Below are 22866 nucleotides of genomic sequence, written 5' to 3'. Positions count from 1 at the left end.
AGAAAAATGGTACAGGTGAACCGCTTTGCAAGGCAGAAATAGAGACACAGATGTAGAGAACAGACGTATGGACACCAAGGGGGGAAAGCGGGGGAGGGGGTAGGGTGAATTGGGAGATTGGGATTGACATATATACACTAATATGTATAAAACAGACAGCTAATGAGAACCCACTGTATTGCACAGGAAACTCCACATCGCTGTACAGTAGAAATTAACACAACATTGTAAAACAGCTATACCCCAATTAAAAAAAAAAACAACTTTATTACTACTTTTCAAAAGAACATGCAACTGAATTCACTAATTGTATCACCTCATGTTAAAATTGATAGGGACAAACAACACACTTCTTATTTATAAAACTGTAATTGGTGACCAAGAAAAGCCATCAGTTTGGCTATGACACCTGAAACATGGTCCAATCACAAAATTTCCCAGATCTCATTATCCCAAATCACCATCTTCTCCACTCCATGGTTTGCGGTGTCCAAAGTGGAAGCCACACTTCTGCCAGACAAAGGCGGCCTGCAGCAGTCTGCAGGGCACGGCCCGGAGCATCCTGAGAGGTCTAAAAGGGCTACACGGGGGAGCAGATTCCTCCTGGGGAAATGGGGGAGCTGGGACTGTTTTGTTGTATTTACCAGAAATCTAAAGCTCATTTGAGCCAACTGAGAAAACTCTTTGTATGTGAGTGTTTATTAGAAAGAAGTGGACTTTCCCCTAAAGAGCACATGTTACAAATGCAGAGCCCTCTGGTCTGCCCCGGCTCTCCTGATGCAAGGGAGAAGCAATGAGGACTCCGGAGGAGTGGAAACAGTCCTTGTCATAAACGGAAAACCTTGGACATAGGACAGCGAGCCCCTCCCCATCCTCTGGTTCCAGTAAATGATGAGTTTAGTGGCCATGGGTCTTGCACAAGGCACGTTCATGGTAAAACAGTCTGGTCCAGGCAGAAACAAATCCCCTGTGAAACAATTAATTTTTTCCTAGACGCAAAAATGGAAACCCAGTTCCTGTGTTGACCCCTCCTTGTTTCCTTACCTCGTGCTAGCTGGTTCCAAGCAGGATTGCCTCACATATATAAATAAAGCACCTCCTTCTCTCCTGGTTTGGCTCTGTTTTACTTCACAGCAGGAGTCTGTGTGTATTTGTCCCGTGACTAGCTGGTTGGTCAGGAGCTGGGAAGGCGGGGATTCTGGTTTAGATCAAGCTTCATCTCACAGCCACAGAATAGACTTGAGCCACACAGGCGTCAGCCCGAGGGGCACCTTCTGACCAGTATGTCACCACATCTGCCGACTGTATCCATGGCTGGGTCCCCGGTCCGACTCTGAGAGAAGCCTCCTCCACAGCCAGCGCTCGCTTTCATTCAAGTCTTTATTTAGCCACAGATAAACTGTCCCCAACATCCACTGCTGGGATGAAAGCACGAGAAATAGCACCTATTGCAAAGAAGTCGTCCTAAATCTGACTGGGTCAAAAGTCTGTGGTTTGTTGGAAGGGGCTGCTCTTTCCAGGGATAATTTACATTCTTGATAAAATGCTCTAGCAATTTTCTGATTTATTTTAATGAGCTTAAAAGCCTCGCTTAGAAAACCCACCCATCTGATAGTCACTCTTGAAAGTTGATGAAGGGCCTTGAACCAATCCTGCAGAAAATGTAGGCAGGCGTCCTTTTATTGAGTCCAACCCGACAACGATTATTTCCTTATTTTTCCCCAATATCGTGTCATTACCAAGAGAGAATGTTCTGCCTTGTTTTAGAGCCCCACTCCTCATGACAAGGCTGAAATGAACTTTGACATGGGTTGTGATCCCTGAGAAGCTGCTTCAAATATACTAAAAGATGTATGATCGTGTGGCAGGCTCCCTCAGGGCTGAGGGGGGCCCTCGCCAAGCGGAGTTACACCAGGGCAGGGTTTGCAGAAGCTCCCGGAGCAGCTGGAGGTGACCTGGGTCTGGGGGGTGGGTGGGCACAGCTGAGGCTAGAGATGGGGAGGAGAGCATTTGGTCTGAGGGCTCAGAGGACTGGCCGCCCAGCACAGGCAGGAGCTGCAGGCTTGAACTGGGAAACCGGTGAGTTCACAAACAATAAGATGGATAGAGGGGGCAGGACCCGCAGAGCCTGGACCCAGGGAAAGTCTGGAGAAGAGAGGAAGGAACTGGGCAACGTGGTGTCTATTCCCCTCCAGCTGACAGAGAGGCTGGGGAACAGGCCGGGAGACAAAATTCTGGGTGACCCAGGGAGGCGACGTGTGCACAGAAGAGACACGGGATGGGCAAACACCAGTCAATATGCCCAGCTCCCCACCGCTACACACACCACAACACACACACACACCCTACCGCACACGTATGTACACACAAAAACATACAAGCACCACACACATACATATACACACCACACCTCACACATACAGACACCACACACATACATACGTACACCACACTACACCGTACACGTACATACAGTGCATACACACACACCCCACCACACACATCACGTACCACATCACACACACAGACCATCACATACCACACCCCACCCGCACCCAAACGTATACACACACGTCACACCACACCCACACACCACTCATATGTACACACACCACACTTGTACACATACACACACCCCACATCCTGCTACACACATACAGTGAAGGAAACCTTGTGCCGGGCAGCAAGAGTGACCCTGTTACTAGATGGCTTTCCTAGAACTGGGATACTCCATAGGCAAGAGTCCTGGAGCTACTTGGACATCTGGTCAACCCCTGGTGCCACTTGAGGGATGAGTGCACTGAAGGGGAAAAGCAGCCACCAGGGGCCACACAGGTCATGGTCCTGCCACCCTGCCGGTCCCAGGCACCAGAGAGCTTGGAACACTTAGAGGAAGGTGCCCTGGAGCGTGGCTTGTGGGATCTAAGGGTGGCACTGTCGGGAGGCCCCTTCCGGTTCTGTGGTCCCAAGATTCAACTCTTCACACCTCAGTTTTCCCACTGCTGTTGGGCCATTTTGAGATGATGCAGTAAAACCTAGTTACACACATATTTGGGGTTCAGGGCCCCTCCCCCAAATTCACTAGTTTAATAAAAACCTGTGCATTATGATTTGTCTAGATAGCAGATGTCTCCCACCACCTCTTGATACTATCATTTTTGTGAAACACTTGTGGTCCTTTTGAGAGCTGGGCTAAGACCCATTTCAATGCGACATCAACAAGCACAATCTAAATTTTATCTGTAATGCCCAAACTAAGTGCCTGAGGGGCAAGTGGGGTGCTCAGTGGGAGAGCACTTTCCTCAGCCCAGACCCTCCCCTGGGCTGGGTGCATCTTTCTCTCAGGGCAGGGAAATCTGTGCGGCCAGGTGAGTTGACACGTAGATAAGGGACTCCTAGGGCTAGAAGGGTGCTTGTGGTCACTCAGGACAGAGGGAGGAGTGAGGGGCAGCTCCCAGCCCAGCAGGACAGAGACCTGCCCAGAGGACTATGTTGTCCCTTGGTCCGTCCTGTCTCTGAGAGAGTCGTAGACTGTTAGACGTGGGTCCAGGTTGACCCCGGCCAGTGCAGGTCCGGGCCCCACCAACATTGCTCCCGGGGCCACACCCACTCATCCTCAAGGCCTTGCCCTGCCTTCTCCTTTCTCAAAGTGAGTCTCCCTGACCGTACAGCCTAGACCAGGCTTCCTGTTCTATCCTCAGGTTGCACACGACTCTTCTTCTTCCTAACGTTTATCCCAACTGCAAATAAATCATTATTTATGCAATTACGGATTAATTTTGACACTTTGCAAAACTGTAGGTTTCATGCGGGTGGCGACTGTGCCTGATCTGTTTCCAGTTGTCACCTCAGAGATGAGTTCCATTCTTGGCATGTATTCTAATAGGTTTTCCATAAATAGTTGTTGGGCAAATGAACAAAAGTGGTACAAAAAGAATGGGCGTTGGGGTCAGACAGACCTGGATTCCTTCTGGGTGACGTTTAGCAAATAGCTGAGCCTCTTTGGACCTCAGTTTTCTCTCCCTAGGTGGTGGGTAGAGTAGAATTTATACTGCAGCCATGTTGAAAGATTTATATACCTGGCATGCAGCTGCTGCTCCATAAATATTAATTCTCTCTTCCTTCTCTTTTAGAGTTGAGGATACAGAATAATGCCTCTTCTTTCATTATCACATTCAATAAAAGAGCTCACGGGACTTCCCTGGCGGTCCAGTGGTTAAGACTTCACCTTCCATTGCAGGGGGTGTGGGTTCGATCCCTGGTCAAAGAGCTAAGATCCCACGTGCCTCACGGCCAAGAAACCAAAACATCAAACAGAAGCAATATTGTAGCAAATTCAATAAAGACTTTAAAAATGGTCCACATCAAAAAAAAATCTAAAAGAAAAAAAAAAAGGAGCTCACAGTTCAATCTGCCCACTTCTCCTTCCACTGTCTTCTCAAACCATCTGAGCCTGGTCCCTCCCTCGTCTTTCCCTGAGGCCACTCTCCAACTTGCCCATGACCTCAACCCACCTCCTCTTGGCCTTTGACAAACGCTAAAGGGTTAGTAAATGTTTGATCAAAAATGCTTTGTGTGGACACATCTCAGTACCAATGACTCTAAGCCATGTGACACCCTGCTCAGAAGACCTCTTTCAGGCTGTAACTCCTCACTTATCAGAACTGCCCCCTGGCCTCTGGAACTCCACCTCAAGCTTCTTGCACTGCCCCCTTGGACCCCTCCTAGGCTGGCTGACTCCTATCCCATTCCCTCTCCCCCTGGATTTCCCTAGCGGCTCCTCTCCTCACTTTGACTCTCCCTGGGTAAAACACCTCCTCCCACTGGTCTTGGATTACGTGCTGGTGGTGCACTTGTCTCCCGTGTCTGCGTCCCCAGCCTGGACCGCCCTCTGGAGCGTCAGAACCGTCTCCCCAAGTGCTCAGCACTGGGTTCCGATAGACACCTCAGAAGAAACCCATCCAAACTCAAACTCTGTGCAGTCCTTCCCCAGAGCTCTTGTACCTCCCGTGTCCCTCTCGGGGGTTATTGGTTTCATCGTTCTCTCAGGAGCCTCAGCTTGGAAATGTGATGCCTGTATGTTCTTCGTTTTTCCTCCAGACCTCCTATGACGGTGTCGCTGTTAGAGTGAATTTTTTGAAGGAGAAGTCCAGCATCATGCCCCCCGCTTTGCTCAGAGGTCTTCAATCCCTCCCTCTCCGGGCGTCACCTCTACCCTCCGAAGTGCTCTTCGGGCTCTAACCAACATCCTTCCTTCCCTGTCACTCACTTTACACAGCCCAGACCCAGGCTGGCATCTTGTGTGTCAACTCCAGTTCCTGCAGACTTTGGCCTGAAACTCTATGTCTGGGGGATTCTCGCCATCCCCGGGGGGTGGGGGGCAGCCCAGGAGCAGCAGTAGTTTGGTTGCCATCACTGCCCCCCGCTTCCAGCCCCTGGGCTGGCTGGTGACCCCCAGACAAGCCCCATGCTTCCCCACCTCTGTTACTGTCATATCTGTCTCTACCCTTGAAAAGTGCTTCTTTAACCTCCAAGCCCAACTTATTTATCCTTCAAGGTTTGACTCAAGTGACAGGGAGAACCCTGAGACCTTCCCCAGCTTTGAGGGACTGATGTGTCTCACAATCTGAAAGCATTTTGTGGGCACCTTCCCACCTGTCTAAGTCTAGTTAGTGTCTAATGGTCTCCTCAGGTAAATCACGAGATTCTAGAAGATGCTTTTGCTTGGTTGTGTGTTTCTCCCTACGCCTGTCAGAGGTCCTCGCGTGGAGTGGGCGCCCAGTGGCTATTTGGACAACGGCTGGGCCGCTCAAGGCCGTCGGGTCAGGCCACCCCCAGGCCACCTGAGCGGGGCTTTCCCCTTCCCGCTGCGCCCATGAGCCCGCACGTTCTTGGGGCCTCTCAGAAGCACATCCCAAGGGGACTCCGGCCCAAGGCTTGGGGGGCTGGCCTCGGGCCGTCACATCTGGGGGCCGAGATGCATCACACCACCACACGGGACACTCCTGTGTCCCATAGCAACAGCTTCTGCTCGGGAGAACTTCAGTAAATGTGTAACTCGACCGTGTACCGGCTCAGTCTGTCAGAGGCAACAGCGTGCATCGATCTCCCTGGCTTCCTGGACGGAGGCCCAGCATGAGAGTCGCCTGGCCTGGGGTCTGTCCCCCTAGGCGGGCAGCTGCCTGAAGCTCCCACCCCCATGGCCCGGCGCCGTGATGCAACCCCTCCCCCGAGCCTGAGCACAGGGCAGCCTGGGAACGGCACGGTCCCCACCCTTCAGACATAAATAGGGCCTCAGTGGCCCAGCCAGAGGAAGAGGCCACCCCTGTCTTGGGGACGAGAGCAGAAGGTAAGCGGGAGCCTTCTCCACACCTACCCCTCCCCAGCTCTCTCCCTGCGGGGGGCTTGTCCGCTGTGGGAAGAAAGCTGGGGGCTCTGCTGGGGGCAGGGGAAGAGCTGCTGGAAGGCCACGGCTAAACAGCACCCAGGACGCAGGCGCCAGGGGCCAGTGGCGACCTGGGCTGCGGCGGACATTACCACTGAAGACGCTGAGGCTGTCTCTTCCCCCAGGCCTAGGCGGTCCTTCCTCTGAGCCCACCCTGGGTCTCACCAGGGGACCTGCTCCCCTCAGCGACAGGCAGGCTGGCCTTCCTCTGAGCAGGGCTGGGTCCTGCGGGGCTGGCCTGGGAGAAGACTCACTGTGGTCAACAACAGTCCACTGGGTCCTCTTCTGGCCAGAGGGGCAGCAAGGCTTGTGCAGGCAGTGGAGCTGGGGGGAAGGGCAGGCTCAGTGAACCCAGGGCTGTGTCCGCACAGGGCTCAGGGGAGCGGTGGCCTCGTCTCCTGCAGCTCTGTTGAGGCAGTGCTGGCTCTGGTCCCGGGCTCCCTGAGCCTTGGTTTGCTCATCTATAAAATGGAACCAATGGCAACGCCTGGCTTCCCTTGCTCAGGGACTGTGCTAAAAATTAAGAGTGCTAATGCAACCTGAAAGTGCTTCCTAAACTTTAGAATGAACGAAAAAGACACGGCCTTATTATTTTGGCTCACGTGTAGTATAGATTAGTGCTTGAGAGTGTGGACTGTGGAGTCAGGGGCTCTGGGTTTGAATACTAGATCTGTCTCTTACTGGCTGTGTGACCTTGAGCAAGTCTCTGAACCTCTCTCTGTTCCTCTGCACAACAGCACTAACCCATTCATTTAGCCACTACTTGCTGAGTACTTGTTGACACATTTTGGGGAACGTGGGACACATCCGTGAACAAAACAGAGCAAAAGCCTCACTCCTGTGGGACTTGCATTCGTCGTTTAGCGTTGCAGTACACGCTGAACAGAAGAAATAAAAGAATAACTCAGTGATACAGAGTGTGGCAGGTGACCAGTGGCATGGGGAAGGGAAAGGAGGGCAGGGGGAGTGAGTCCAGAGTGCCAGGCGTGGCGTGGCCAGTCGCAGCATGAAATCTGGCGGCGGCGAGGCGTGGGCAGGAAGGTAGGGCTGCTGTGAGGGTTGGAGGACGATCCTTGAAATCGCTACAACAGTGATCCTCCTTACACATGCCTTAGCTGCCGTCCTCACCATTACCCTTACGCACGGGGCCCTGAGAAGTAGGGAAGCCTAGAAGGAGGGGCTGGTGAAGGGGGAGACCAAGGACGGGTGGGTGGAAGAGAATGGAACCCAAGGAGAGGGCGTCAGGCCAGGCCGGCCGGGTGCCGACTTAGAACCGGGGCTGCGGCCACGGACCACAAGTGAGAGCCAGCGGCAGGCTCGGAAATCACCTGGAACGGTGCTGTGCCTCCAGGACGCCAGCATGGGGCTGCGATCACCTGCCTGGCCCCCACCTGGGACCCTCAGGCCTGTCACTGAAGGAATGCCGCACGCTCGGGCCCCAGCGCTTTCCCCGGCGACCTGACTTGCTGTGGCCTTTTACATCCTTTTACACGAGACGTCAGCCGGCAACTTGGGCCGGCGTACCAGGAGGGCCTATGAAGAGGGGAGAATCTTCTGTCCCTTGTTTCCGTGTCGCGTGGTTCCTCGTGAGAACAGTGGGTTGTGTCAAATGCCTTGGAAGGAGGGGAGGCAGGGGCTGAGACCAGAGGTCAAAGTTCCCTTGGCAACCCGGCGCCTAGAGCAGGGCGAGCACACAACGCGTGGGGGCTGGATACCGAGGGCAGCTGCAGTCAGCACGCTGACCGGCCATGCGTGGGTGTGCAGGAAGCGTCCAGGTCTCGAGGTGACCTGGAGGCGGAGGGGACGTCCCACAGCTCCAAGGAGGCCCAGGCCGGCTCTGGGAGGGCAGCGGGGTGGGGGGGGGGGAAGCTGAGCAGTAGGCTGGTAGCACAGCACATCCCTTCAGAGCCACGAGGGAGGCGTCGTGTGAAAATGGCTAGAACTGAATGAAGCCGTACAGGCGGCATTCGCCCTCTCAGTGAGAACCATCACAGAATCAACGGGCAGAGCTGCCCAGGGGCCTCCTCTCCCAGGGGTTCGGCCCACTGCCGTGCTCTTGGCCAGAGGTGAGGCTGGGGCAGGGTCGCAGGGCTCTTGAGCCCAAAGGGTGCTGGAGACTGTCCCGCCCGCCCCGGGTGACCCGTGTCTAGGGAGAGGCTCTAAACCATTGCGGCACATCCGTGTCGCCTGGGAGAACGCGACCCAGACCAGTGAAATCGGGCTGTCGGTGGGTGGGGCTTGGCGGGGTGACAGAGCTCCTCGGGGATTCCACTAGCAGGGAAGAGGGAGCTGGCGTGGGGTTGACGCAGGTGAGGGATGCCTGGGCTTCCCCGGGCTGAGCCCACGGTGCTTCATCCCAGCTGCATGTTGAGACCGCTGGGAGACTAAAATCCCCTCCCCAGACCCCTCCCCAGGGCCACTTAGCTAGCATCTCTGGTGGTGAGGCCCAGGGCTTCACAGTTTCTAAGGCTTCCCGGGTGAGTCCCCTGAGAACCGGGGGAGAGTAAAGTAGGGTGGAATCGGTTGTCTGTTCCATCCTTGCTGTATGACCTTGGGAACATTTCTCCACACCTTAGAACTCCCCTTTGTGTGTCTGCAAAGGAGGGAAACAATTCCTTCCTTACGCTATCGTGTAACGACTAGATAGGATGATCTATGGGAAAGGGCTTTGGTGAACTGTCACGTACCAAACAAATATAAGGTCTCCTTTCTTAGATTATACACCATAGCTGGGAAACGAGGGGAACATGCCCCAGGGATACTACACAGCTGGATTGCTCTTGCCAGGCTGATTTATAACACAGGAAGAACCTCTGTGTGTGTTAGTCTTGTACTCCAAGCTGGTGTACCACCTACCCTGGGGCTTGGAGGCCCACAAAGACCTGCTGTCTGCCCCACGTTTTGTTCTCTGGGGAAAACTGATAGCCATAACCATGTGGGCATATTAGTGCCGTGGGCTGCCACGAGTACCACACGCTGGGGTCTTAAACAACGGAAATCTATTTTCTCCTGATTCTGGAGGCTGGAAGTCCGAGATCAAGATGTTGGCAGGGGTGGCTTCTTCTGAGGCCTCTCTCCTTGGCCTGCAGGCGGTCGGTCTCCTGGCCGTCTTCTCCTTGTATTTTCGAGTGGTCCTCCCTGTCTGTGTTTTAATCTCCTCTTCGTATAAGGACACCAGTCAGATTGGATTAGGGCCACCCTGATGGCCTCATTTAACCTACACTACTTCTTTAAAGACTCTGTCTCCAAATATAGTCACTTTAAAATATATTTTTTTAAATATTTATTTTTTTTTGTTTTGGCCGCGTCGGGTCTGAGTTGCGGCACGTGGGATCTTTCGTTGCGGCGAGCGGGCTTCTCTCTAGTCACGGTGCGTGGGCTTAGTTGCCCCGCAGCACGTGGGATCTTATTTCCCCGACCAGGGATCGAACCTGCGTCCCCTGCACTGAGAGTCGGATTCTTAACCACTGGACCACCAGGGAAGTCCCTAAATATAGTCACACTTTGAGGCACTGGGGGTCAGAACTTTGTTGATGAAAATAATCAATAAACAATCTATATTAGGAATAGAAAAAACTCTTTGATTTGAGCCAAACTGGGGACTATAGCAGGGAGACACGGATACAGGAAGCACTTGAATTGGGTTCCACCAGGCAACTAAATAGAGGAGGCTTGTAAAGGCAAAAACTGCAAAATTACATAAGCTGTTTGTCAAGAATTAGGATGGGCACTGGCAAGAAGTAAGGGTGTTTGTTTAGCAAGGATTGGTTGGGGTCCAAAAAGGTTGCATAGTTACAAGGGGAGACCTTGAGACCATAAGGCGGCAGCTGGCAACGGCTAGCTGATAGGATTTTGAGAATGGCTGGTGGTGTCCTTGAGTCTGATAGAGTTCAGAAAATTCAAGTTCTCAGTGATGCACGAACATGTCTGAAACCACAACCGCAGTGGCCACCCAGCTCCACTTTGGATAAGCCAGAATGACTTCCCCATACCTCAGTATGTAAACATTTCTCCCATCAACTTCAACATTTGGATTTTTAAATTTTTGCATAAATATCATGATACTTTGTGACTCAAAGTGTTCCTTTAAAAATAAGTTAAAATGTTTCCAGATCACTCTTCTGTTAACCATGCAATTATTGACCAAAGCATCATATCACTAGTTAGCACAAGGTAAAAATAATGCAAGCCACTCACATATTCTTGAAGAAAAATGCTTGCGATATTTTGTGAAAACATTTGTTTACATTTTTTACTTGACTTAATGAGCCATTTCATATTTTTTCTTTAAAATCTACAAATGCCTTCGTATTCAGGCATCCTCACCACTCTAAAATTTAAACAAAACAAAACCCAAACCCAACCCCAAAATAAAACCCCACGAAAGCACAACTCAGCCCATGACAGTGCAGTTTGCACCTGGATCATAGACATAGATATTTTCCGCAGAGCTTTGAACCACTTCCTCTCTGACATTTGTTAAGATGTGGAGGGATTTCTCCTGTGCTGACTGGTTGTAGGGAATATGGCTAGAGGGCATTCAATAATCCTCTTTCACCCTTCACAAAATATTTCAGGGTCCGCAGAAGTGAGCACCCCGTCAGAGATGGCTCCTGCTGGCCTGAGCCTGGGGGCCTCCGTCCTTTGCCTCTTGGCCTGGGCTCGCCTGGCCACTGCAGACCGGGTGTATATACACCCCTTCCACCTCCTTGTTTACAGCAAGAGCAGCTGTGACCAGCTAGAGAAACCCAGGGCGGAGTCGCCCCCAGACCCAACCTTCACACCTGTCCCGATTCAGGCCAAGTCGTCCGCCGTGGACGAGCAGGCCCTGCGGGAGCAGCTGGTTCGAGCCACCCAGCAGCTGGAGGCCGAAGAGCGGCTGCGGGCCGTGAAGGTGGGGGTGTTGCTCAACTTCATGGGCTTCCACATGTACAAGATGCTGAGCGAGACACGGAGCGCGGCCAGCGGGGCTGTGCTCTCCCCGGTGGCTCTCTTTGGCACCCTGACCTCTTTCTACCTGGGGGCCTTGGACCCCACGGCCAGCAGACTACAGGCATTCCTGGGCGTCCCGGGGGAGGATCAGGGCTGCACCTCCCGGCTGGATGGTCACAAGGTCCTGTCCGCCCTGCAGACCATCCAGGGCCTCCTGGTGGCCCAGGGCGGGGCCGGCAGCCGGGCCAGACTGCTCCTGTCCACGGTGGTCGGGCTGTTCACGGCCCCTGGCCTGCGCCTGAAGCAGCCATTCGTGCAGGGCCTGTCTTCCATCTCCCCTGTCACCCTCTCCCGCTCGCTAGACTTGTCCACGGACCCAGATCTCGCTGCTGAGAAGATCAACAGGTTCATGCAGGCTGTGACGGGGTGGGAGATGGGCAGGCCCCTGACAGGGGTCAATCCAGACAGCACCCTGCTCTTCAACACTTACGTCCACTTCCAAGGTAAGGCCAGCCCTCGGGGGGGGCTCTGCCCCCGGCCGGTGCAGGAGGGTGGCAGTTCTTTGTCTGTACGGACTTCATGTCCGACGTCTCAGTTCAGCTGAGCAGGGCTGGGCCTGGAGAGGGGCAGGGTAGCAGATGTGGAGAAGTACCTGGGGCCACCCTCACGGAGGATGAAGTGGCTGCCCCACTGGGCTCCTTGGATGGGCACTGGCCGAGCATCCGCCTCCCCCGCTGCTGCCCTACTATGTGCAGCTACTGCACTGCATCCTTTTACATTCATCGCTGAATCCCCACGTGATGCGGTGAGAGGTGTGATTTGCCTTTGTTTACCAGTGAGGAAACAGACTCAGAGAAACAAAGGGACCGGTCCCAGGTTCTAAACTCACGTCTCGTGGCCGTGGCCCAGCTCCACGCTCAGAAGGGACGGGTGCCTGTCTGTTGAGAAGATCAAGGGTTCTCATCCTTGAGAAGGTCACTGTCCCATGCAAATATAACCAGTTTGCTTACATCACTTTCATATTGAGAGAGGTTATTACCAAAAAAAATGCCTAAGACACAGGCTGTTCATTCATTCAAAAACAATCATTGAGGATGTAGTACTTGTAGGACTCTGAGCTGGCGCCTCAGAGGGGACAAGCAGGGAGGCTGCACAGGCCCCGCCCCCAGCTTGCTGACTGTGGTTTACCAGAAAGCTGGATCCCCCGGACCAGTGCCTCAGCCCCAGAGCTGCAGGTAAGGTGCTCTGGGAAGGTGGCCCGGGGCTCAGCGCACTCGGCGAGGGGCGTCACCTGGGAGAGGACAGAAGGAAGGCCTGGGAAGTGGCACAAGGCTGCCAAGGTCAGGGCGAGGAACCAGAACAGGAGTGGCTTTGTTTGGCCCGAGCTCAGAAGGAGAGAATGGGACAGTGTTAGGCAAGGCCACAAAGATGGGTCAGGGCCAGACTTTGAGACTTTGGATGTGATGCTGGGAGTTTGGAGCTGTGGGTGTCTGGGAGCTGAGTGGCAGACTTTCTGTGCAGAGGTCATCCCTGGCCTGCACTGTGGGGACTGGAGGCTGGGAGAGTGGTTGGAAGGTTATGCAATCGCCCGGCAAACTCTCCTGGGAGCAGGCCCTGAGGTCTCGGCTCTGTGAACGGAGGGGCAGGCTGAGGAGGGCTGCGCGTGAGGTGCTATCAGGACGTGCAACCTAGCAGAGCCGAGAGACAAGGAAGGCGGTCGGAGGGCAGGGCTGTGGGGACAGGCGAAGGCTGAACAGAGCGCGGTCCTTTCCTTACTCTGACAATATCCTGGAAGGCTGAAAATCTACAAAGAAAAGGCCTCCAGCCTGCCTTTGGGAGCAGGGGGATGGTGCTAACCCCAGGAGGGCGCAGGTCCCCGCGCTGACAGGTCCCGGGAGCAGAGTCCAGGCAGGGGCCATGCAGCCAGGGGTGGCCGCACCCCATGGAGGGTGGAGGGGGCCTGTGAGCTCGGCCCGCCGTCCCTAAGAGGAGCCTGGGAGGAGAGCTTAATGCGAAAGGCCTGCCCCCCATAAGGCAGGGCCAGAGAGCCACTGGCGCCAGAAAGGGCCTCACCAGTTTTCCTAACCTGGCGAGACGTCCTTAATCTCTGGATGAGAACAGGGTGCTGTGTTCTTCAGTCGAGCAGAGAGTAGCGGGCAGCCACCTTTGTTTCAGACTCCCATATCTTTTTTGGAGGCAGCATCCTTCTTTCCCTTTTAGTTTGTTGGTGGAAAAAATTTAGTCCTTCTTTCCCTATACACAAACCAGCCGCCTGCCAGGTCTGTGGGCCGGCGTGGAGGTGCCCTGGGGAGCCAGAGGACGGACACTGCAGCTCCTCGTGAGCAGCCCTCCCGAAGCCGAGTTTGTCTGTACACACAGGGCTCCGAGGATGGAGGATAGGGCAGAGGCTGGGTGCCCTGGCCACTCCCTCCTCACAAGACCCAGGCTCCCTGTCCCCAGCTCCCTCACCCCTCTTTCCTTGGAGACCTCGGGCTCAATAAGAAGGGACCCCTGACTCATTTAAGTCACATCTGCTCAGATCTCCCAAGTGCCAGGTGCCCCAGGGCCCCTCTGCGATGGGCTCATCTCTCAACCTCACCTGTTCTCCCAGGGACAACCACACTGGGCCGTTCAAGGGCACTGGGATGACCGCAGAGGGAGGGATGTGCTGGTGCAGCCCCAGGTGCCAGCGCCTTCGGCAAGCTGCTCAGCAACAGCTCAGCTCTGCAACCCCCATGCCACAGCCTGCCCCTGGGGGTGGCAGGGGGCAGGGAGGGCTCGGCCCCCTCAGGGCGCAGCACACAGGTAGCACGTAGCACTTCCGCTCACATCCACTGGTCACCGGATCATCTGTCTGTCCCCAGCAGCAAGCAGTACCGAGAAACGTGAAACGATTCCGTATGCTAGTGTAACGGTGGACACGCCATTGAGCGTTTGTCCAAACCTGTAAAACGTCCAGCACCAGGCATGAACTGTGTGAACTCTGGAACTCTGGGTGACGATGATGTGGCCACATCGGTTCCTCAGTGTTACCCAACGTACCGTCTAGCGGGGATGCTGGTCGTAGGGGGGCTGTGTGCTGGGGAGGGGGGAGTAGCGGACATACAGGAAAGACCTGCACTTTTCTCGTAATTTTGCCGTGAACCTAAACGGCTCTAAGAAATAAAGTGGTTCTTCTGGCTTGTTGTTTGTTTTTTAAAGTGAGCATGGCAGAGCTCAGGCTTGGGGCCAGGACAGCTCTGGGTCTGAGTTTACCTGGTTATTAGCACGGGAGGATCCTCAAGCTCGGCTCCTTTGTGGGCCTCAGGCTGGGGCCTGGTGTGGACTACGCCTTCAACATTGGCCGTTGGTGGATTTTGCAGGAGGAAGAATTGATGGTCAGGGGTCCTGGGGCTGGTGAACTTCGGGGGCCGGGAAAGTGCAGAGCAGCCTGGGGCTGGGGCAGGGGCGAGGCTTTGGTGGGGAAGGGGAGGGGGACGGGAGGGGAGGGGAGGGGAAGGGGGTCTGCGGCCCAGCCCTGTCCCACGCCTTCCCTCTCCTGACTCTTCCCTTCCTGTCTCCTGCCGGGTCCCCAGGAAAGATGAAGGGGTTCTCCCTGCTGCCGGGGCTCCAGGAGTTCTGGGTGGACAACACCACCTCAGTGTCGGTCCCTATGCTCTTGGGCATCGGCACCTTCCACTACTGGAGCGACACCCAGAACAACCTCTCCGTGACCCGCGTGCCCCTCAGCGCCAATGCCTGCCTGCTGCTCATCCAGCCGCACCGCGCTCCCGACTTGCGGCAGGTGGAGGCCCTCACCTTCCAGCACAACTTCCTGACCCGGATGAAGAATCTCTCTCCCCGGTACGGCTCCGGGAAACTGCTTGGACCCTCCTGGGCTGCGCCCCTGGAGTGGGGAGCTGCATGGACGGCTCTGCCCGGGCGGTGGGGGGCATGGGTGGCCACGGGCGCGGTGTGGGCCGAGCCCTGGGCACCCAGAGGGTAGGGTGGCGATGGTGCCTGAGCACCCTCCACCCACCAGTGCACCCTCCATCCGTGGACCCAGCTCTCTGGGTCCTTCTCTGGGTGCAGGAGAGGTAGGGGAGGAGGCCCGCTTTTCCCCGTGCTTCCGTTTACCCGCAGGCTTGGGCGGCCCACGGTCAGTACTCCCTCTGAGAGGGGACCTTTGCCATGTGTGATCCGCTGCATTCCAACAGATTCCTGGGGGCTAACTTTCCAGGAGCCCTGGGGCTCCTTCAAGAGCCCTGGGAGTAGGCAGGCTTTCTCGGGTGCTGCTCTTGACTCCAGGACTCCCCTAGTTTGCTGCCTGGGTCATCTGTTCCTCTTTCCTACTGCGACTGCGGCATCAGACTTGCTTACGTATCAGGCCCAGAGCAGCGGGTCCAGATTCTGAGACAGGCACCAAGGGGCACAGAGGGCCTCCTGAGGTCAAGTCTTTTTAAGTCATTTTTTAAAAACCGTGGTAAACACATAACATAGAATTTATGGCTCAGCCGAGCCATTTTATAGTGTGTATCTCTGTGGCATCAATACCTTCACGTTTTTGTGCTACCAACCATCTGTCTCCAGAAACTTTTCATCTTCCCAAACTGAAGCTCTGTCCCCATTAATCACTAACAACTCATTTCCCCCCGCTGCAGCCCCTGGCGACCACCCTCCTACTTTGTCTCTATGAACTCGACTCCTCTGTGTACCTCCTGTAAGTGGTATCACAGAGTATTTGTCCTTTTGTGTTGGGCTTATTTCACTGAACATAATGTCCTCAAGCCTCATGCATGTTGTATCACGTGTCAGAATGTCCTTCCTCTTTGGCGCTGGGTAGTATTCCAGTGTGGTATCTGCCACGGTCTGTTTATCCAGCCATCCGCTGATGGACACCTGGGTCACTTCCACCTTTTGGCTGTTGTGAATAGCGCTGCTCTGGACATGGGTGTACTGTCAACCCTGTAAGGGTCTGGTGCATTGCTGGAAACATCTATGGGCTCTCAGGGTTGCCCAAGGAAGGCAGAGGTAGTACATGGAGGTGAACTGACTTGACATAAGTGACATGCCCGGCACAGAGGCTGACATCGTACCTTCTCCCCCTCCCACGGGGAGATCACCACTGAAAGGTAGTAAGACACGACACGTTATTTTAGAGGACAGCGTTTTAAAATTAACCAACGAGTATGCTTTCAATGCAGCCAACCTAAAAAAGGAGCAGAAAAAAGAATAGACAACTATTCACATCAACCCCCAGAGAGCACCGTTGTTAAATACTGTACATCCCTCCCGCAGAATTTCAAAGAAAATGAAGGTTTTTTAAATTGCATTTGTTGCTGAAAATTTTCCCGAGACACCCTAGCTGGGTGAGGCTAGCAAACGCCCCCTCATTCGGGGACACACGCCACCCGGCTTCCCGGGTCTTCCGTGAGTCCGGTGTGGCCTGGGGCTTCACAGCTGGAGCTTGGTAACCGTGTGTCATCTCCCCAGGGCCATCCGCCTGACCATGCCCCAGCTGACACTGAAAGGGTCCTACGACCTGCAGGACCTGCTTGCCCAGACCAAGCTGCCCGCCCTGCTGGGCGCCGAGGCAAACCTGGGCAAAATCAGCGATGCCAACCTCAGAGTTGGAAAGGTACCGTGCCGCCGGCGTCTGTGCCTGACGTGGGCTCTGTGTTCCCGGAGTCGGGAGGCACGGGTGGGAGGCAGGAGGAGAGAGAGGAGGGCGTGGCCGGGCGGCTGGAGGCCCAGGGTGGCAGAGAAGTGACCGGAGCTCTCGGGGGCTTGCCAGGGACAGCTGGAGAGCGGCAAACCTCTCCCCACCACGTGCTCTGGGCTCTGTCCCACCTGCCCAGCCTCGGGTCCTCCCCAGATCCTACAGCAGGGTCAGGACGGGGACCCGGGGACTAGTGCCTCTAGGCCGGCTGCCGGCCCTGCCACACAGCTCCTGGCTTCAGGGACGCACTTAGCAGCAGACGGACGGTCCTGGGGCACAGGGGGCGATGGACGCCCGCAACCGAGAAATGCCTGCACGCTGGGAGGGAGGGGAGGCCGGGTGGCTCACAGTCCTGGGCCCGGAGCCCTCTGCGCTGAGTTCGCAGAGAGAAGCACCCGCCCGGGACAGCAGGGGAAGGTGGAGACGGGCGGGTTTGGGGGACACTTTGGGGAGGAGCCATCACATCGTGTGAGTCGGGCCGAGGGAGGGCAGACAGGCTGGAGAGCGGTCCTCCCCCGGGCCCGGGCCTTCAGGAGCGACCCCCAGGCTCGCTGCTTTGCAGGTGCTGAACAGCGTTCTCTTTGAGCTAAAAGCAGACGAGGGAGAGCAGCCCACGGAGTCTGCACCACAGCCAGCTGGGCCCGAGGTCTTGGAGGTGACCCTGAACAGCCCATTCCTGTTGGCCGTCTTGGAGCGAGACTCGGCTGCCCTGCACTTCCTGGGCCGCGTGTCCAACCCGCTGAGCGCTGCGTGAGGCCCGCTGCCCGTGTGTCACCGCCGGTGTCACCACCCGTCCCCGTTCTCTTCCACGGAGTCCACCGAGAGCGGCCGCTCCTCCTGGGAAACGCGCGCTGTGTACAATGAGCATCCTTCTCAGGCGGCTGGGGGGATGCAGGGCCATGAGCCCGTGTTCGGTACAGGCCACTGCTCCTGGAAGAGCTTGAACACACCAGCTTGTTTCTGAAACCCAAAATGGTTTCCTTTATCATCGAGGACAGAAATCGGGCTTTAAGATTAAAACATCCCTTTCTCATTGCCCCAGGCTCACCTTTGGCTTATTGAGTGTGACGATGACCTGCAAGTGGTCCACGATGCGTTCCTTTCTCTGGGTTTCTCAGCTTTTCTTTCCCCTGATACTTGTGGTTTTTGAAAAACACATTACGAAAAACAACACAAGCGTCTGAATGTATGTTAGACTGTAATCCCATGGCTGGCTATCCCTGCGGTGTTAATAAATGTCTTGCAACAGTAAGCAAAAATGAAAACCTCTTTCACTCAGCAGCAGCAGCGGGACTAATGTGTGCAAGGCAGCTGACAGGCTGTACCGACAAAACGGCCTTTTCGGCCTTGGAGCCGTGTCTGGACGGGGCTTTCACGGAAGGCACAGGCTGTCCTCGCCTCATCTGGACAAGTTCCAGGTGCGCAGACCAGCTGCGCGGAGCCCGCTGGGAAGCACCGGGCGGCAGACAGCCAGGCCCTTCCTCCCAGACACGTCCCGGGATTGCTACTTACAGTGGCTGGGCTTGGAAGGCGGAGAGAGAAACCTTCACCCGTGAACGTGGGCACGTCCCTCTCCGTCTGCTGAGTGCCTGCCTGTCCCCCACTTTCTAAGTCTCAGACAGAGCCCGAGAGGGAGGTGGGCCCTCGCAGGCTGGCCCATGCTGCTCGCCCCGAACTGTGAAATGCACGCAGAGCACCTTCGGTCCCTGCCTTCCATGAACAATGAAAGGACTAAGCTGTCTTGAAGTGTGGCCACTACCCATAAGGGCCAAGGAGCAGGGGAGGGAGCCGGAGGCTCGAGGGCTGGGAGTGGACGGCGTCTTTGCTCTGCTTGTAGGAGCTGCCCCGCCCACCCCAGACTGGGCCCCTGCAGCCGCTCCAAGGGCCCGGCTCTTCCGGACGGAACTGTGGCAACGGGGTGGGTGTCTGCTCCTCCGACCACTGAGGCCAGCAGGGGACAGCAGCTCAGCTTCTCTCCCCACACGCCCAAGCCCCCCTCTGTAGTCTAAACACCTCTCCCTAGTTTCGATGTCAGGGGAGACCGCTGTCCTTCCCAGCCGTCTGCTGCGCCGGGCACATGAGAGGCATCCCAGAGATGGGCGGCTGGGCAGGAAGCCCAGCTCCAACACTTACGAACTGCTGTGTGCCCCAGATCCAGTTACTTTGCCTCTCTGGGCCTCCCTGCCTTTATTTGTAAAATGGGAAACACCTGAACGAAAAACTGAATAACCACCACCAATACGTCAATGGCCCTCAGTCCACACAAAGGCCACGACCTCCCTGTCTGGAAGTCCTGCTCCGCAAAAGTACGGCAGGAAGGGGGTGCCTATCTGTGGGCAGCTGTGGCAGGCTAAATAATGGCACCCAAAGACGCCCAGGTCCCAATCCCTAGAACCTCTGAATGTGACCTTAGATGGCAAAGGGGGCTTTGCAGATGTGATTAAAGGTCTTCAGGCGAGAAGGTGATCCTGGATTATCTGCGTGGGCCCTGGGTGCAGTCACAGGTCTCCTTGTAAGAGGGGGGAACAGAGAGACTGGAGGAGGAGAAGGGAGATGTGACACGGGGCCACGGGGCAAGGAGTGAGGACAGCCCCGCGAAGCTGCACAGGAAGGGCAGGGTCCTCCGCTAGCGTCCGGGGGAGCACTGCCCTGGGAGCCTAGGAGAAAGGCAGGCCCCGCAGGCCCCGCCCAGACCTCCTGAGTCGGAATCTGTATCTTTGCAGGAGGCCCGGGGATCACCTAGAATTTAGGAAGCACTGCTTTAAGCGATGCTCAAAACCCCCCCTCCAAGCACATGCTTCTAGACGGGAACGTGGCCACCACCCGTCAGGACCCACCACTTGGAGTTAGGGTCTCGAGGGGACAGAAGCACCTGCAAATCAGAACCACAACCATCGTGGTGTCTCCTGTAATTCCTAAAACAACTTCAGGCGAAAAACGGTTTTTATTTTCAAAACAGGTGCTGACTACTGGATTCAGAGCTGCCTTTCAAAACAATCCTCCCAGCACATGCCTTCCTGCATCTGACAAATATCTGTGACGGCTGCTGGGTGCCCAGCTTTGGGTGAAGTCGCCTGGATAGACCTGGGGCAGCCCCACCACGGCGGCCAGAGGACGAGGATGTTTGTGCTCTGGCCTTATTTCCAAAAGCAACCGGCAGGACACTAACGGACTTGCCGCTCTCCGCTCCGGAGCTCTTTCACAGATGCGCAGAAGGCTCAGGATGCTGCAAGGATACTCAGGACCGACGTCTTGTGCACCACTTGACACAAAAGGATTAACGGATTAACGGTAGGGGTTTGTTTCTCTTACACATTTCTGCAGCCAACCGTGCGTCTTCCCGGGGTTGCGAAGTGCTTATCCAGTGACAAGGTCATCTGACAACTACAGGTCCCTTCAATCTGACATTCCAGCTGCGCACGAGCCCCGGCCCAAGGACGGCCAGGGGACGCGCCTCACGGCTCCCGAGGAATGTCATCAGATCCCAAACCTGTTACCGACTCAACTCCTTAATTTCTGTTTCCTCACCTGCAAACTGGGAACAACAGTGCTGGAGTTGGAGGGGCTAATAAACTGTATCCCTGTCCACCACGTCCTGAAACAACCGATAAAGGCAAAGCAGCCGGGGAGACGGGGACAGCACCGGAGTCTATCGCTGAGACCGGGCCACGTGGCTGCCGAGGCAGGCTGTGTCAGGCGTGCACGAGGCCGCCGAGGCCCCGAGGGAGCCCGCACGATGCGGAGGCAGTGATGCAGCGCGTGCAGCACACCCCGTTACGCCGAGCTGCAGGCTCGCCTCCTGGCACGAGGCCGCGCCCCAACTCCCAGGTGTGCGTGCAGCTCCGGGGCGGCGCCGAGGGGCCGGCTCTCCCCGCCCCGGCCCCTGCTGCCCAGGGGCCCAGCACCGCACAATGGGGCGCCGGCACCCCCGGCCAAGCGGGCTCAGCCCCTTCGCGCCAGGCCCTCCCACGGTCTCACTCGCCCTCCTGTGCCTCTGGCCAGCTTCCTCATGTTGTGCAGAGTTAGGATGCCCATCCGTCCAAGGGCGGGGCCCGGGGCCCACCCTGCGGGGAGCGGAGGAGGCCAGGGCGCTGCCCAGCTGCGCCCGCTGCCCTCCCGGGGGCTCCCCTCCCCTCCCCTCCCCCGCCCCTGCTCTGGCTCCGCTGCCCAATCCCCGCTGATGCCTCCCAGGTCTGCTCCCTTAACTCCCGGTCACCCTTCTCCCCCACAGAGCTAACCTTCGACCAGACTGAGCCACGAGGAAACGCAAAGGCAGAGCAGGAGGCGTACCTGCTCTCGCATCGTCGGCGGGCTCGCACGCGCGTGTGAACCTGCGAACCGACGAACCAGCCACGCGCTTTCAGTACCTCTTTCCAGCACTCCCAACTCTTCTCCCTCCCCGACACGCAGGCGTCGGTCGCCGGGAAGGTGCGTCGGGTCACCCTCCCCTGGACCAGAACTGCCACGCGCCTGAAGGGAGGCTCTGGGTGGACAGGACCCTGCAGGTGCCAAGAAGAGGAGACGTGCCGTCAGAGGCATGACTGTGGAGGAGCATCTGACTTGTGCGGAATTCACACATTAGAGGTACACAGGCTTTGGCAGACTCTTCTTTTATTTAGGAGACCGATCCCCCCGCTGGTTCCCGCTCCTGACAGAGGCCTGGGTGACCTGCACTCTTCCTGAACGCCTAACGGGGGAGTGGGAGCCACCAGGACTGCGTCTTCCAGAAAGTCAGCAAGTGGGCAGTTACTTGCATCGTGGAGAAGGGCGTTTGCACACAGTATGGTCACCCCTCTGCAGCCGGCCACTTCTAACTGCAGGATCAGGGAGATGACTTTTTATATTCATATATATATTTCCTTCAATCATATTTTAGAAATCAGCCCTGCCACGCTAAGATTTACGATAAAAATAAAATAATTTGCTCTGTAAACTATAGTAGAAAGTTTCAAATGTCTTAGTTAAAAACTATCTTCCATACAACGGAAAAAGGCTTTTGTATTCTTTTTGGGTGAAAGAAAACCCAAATACGCTGCGGTGGGAGGCCGTCCTGGCGCGTTGCTGGGACCCTGTGCAAGCGCTTCTTGGCTGCAGGCCGTGAGAGAACAGAGCCGCTTTCTTCCGTGCAGGCGCGAGGCCCGACTTCCTCTCCCCTGGGCTCTTCCAAGATGCTTAAGGCTGCCCCGCCGTTGCCTGGTCCTTCGCAGCGGCAACAAGCTCTGTAAGAGCTGGAAAGCTTCTTATGTCCTTTGTCCGCAGGCCTATCTTTTCGATCTGCAAAGGCCACGGGGATGAATCAAGTTACTGAGATGTGAGCTGAACGTGGAGAAGACCCTTACAAAGAAGGAAACAAAACATGCACCCTCACCTCACCCTCCACGGAACCAGAAAAGGGCAGCTCCCTAGTGACTGGGAGGGTATTTCTTCCTTTCAAATAAATGAAGTAAAAAAGAATTTCCTTATTGTAGAATTTATTTCGGGGGGTCATTCTAAGAAGCCAGTGTTAAGTTATCTCAGTTCATTAAATCAGACTCTCACCAGGATAAGAGCCTCTTGTGCGGACTGGAAGAGAAAATTCACACTAAGAGAAATAATAAAGTAATTTTTTAACTGAATCATTCTCAAAAAACAACCAGCCTGAGACCTTCCTGCCTTAGTGTGTCGTCCACAAGCCTTTCTTAGAAGCGGGTGCAGTCAGACAGCTTTGCACAGCAGCTGCCGTGGGTTATTTCAGTGCCAGAGATGCAGCACGCAGCATCCCTCCCACCTTAACCCCACAGCCGTCAGGAAC

The 22866-nt window shown here is 55.7% G+C and overlaps 2 protein-coding genes across 7 annotated transcripts in view; one reads left to right on the top strand and one right to left on the bottom strand.

Moving 5' to 3' along the window:
* Positions 1-10805: 10805 nt before the first annotated feature.
* On the top strand, positions 10806-17919 carry AGT (angiotensinogen). Its single transcript, XM_022553236.3, has 4 exons — positions 10806-11880; positions 14953-15220; positions 16850-16994; positions 17638-17919. Exons 1-4 carry the CDS (start codon positions 10971-10973, stop codon positions 17827-17829), a joined length of 1515 nt encoding a protein of 504 aa, XP_022408944.2. The 5' UTR covers positions 10806-10970; the 3' UTR covers positions 17830-17919.
* Positions 16132-22866, bottom strand: part of COG2 (component of oligomeric golgi complex 2) — a 47102-nt gene continuing 40367 nt past the window's right edge. For 2 of the 6 annotated variants that reach the window (XM_022553233.3, XM_089897388.1), the window contains exon 18: positions 21239-22349. In XM_022553233.3, coding sequence (XP_022408941.1) covers positions 22248-22349 — 102 coding nt within the window. In that variant the 3' untranslated portion in view covers positions 21239-22247. Of the gene's footprint in view, positions 18036-18123; positions 20611-21233; positions 22350-22866 lie in introns of those variants that run through there. The other 4 variants (XR_016388010.1, XM_089897390.1, XM_089897389.1 and 1 more) reach the window with 4 other exon arrangements.

The sequence above is a fragment of the Delphinapterus leucas genome, chromosome 16 (assembly GCF_059928025.1).
Source record: "Delphinapterus leucas isolate spDelLeu-1000000601 "Yukka" chromosome 16, BTC_Dleu_Yukka2, whole genome shotgun sequence".
Taxonomy (NCBI): Eukaryota; Metazoa; Chordata; class Mammalia; order Artiodactyla; family Monodontidae; genus Delphinapterus; species Delphinapterus leucas.
This window is presented reverse-complemented; position numbering and strand designations above follow the sequence as displayed.

Coding starts and splice junctions, on each gene's coding strand:
- AGT (XM_022553236.3), top strand. CDS start 10,971: ATGGCTAGAGGGCATTCAATAATCCTCTTTCACCCTTCACAAAATATT. Junction 11,881..14,952: donor CACTTACGTCCACTTCCAAG/GTAAGGCCAGCC, acceptor CCGGGTCCCCAG/GAAAGATGAAGGGGTTCTCC. Junction 16,995..17,637: donor CCAACCTCAGAGTTGGAAAG/GTACCGTGCCGC, acceptor GCTGCTTTGCAG/GTGCTGAACAGCGTTCTCTT.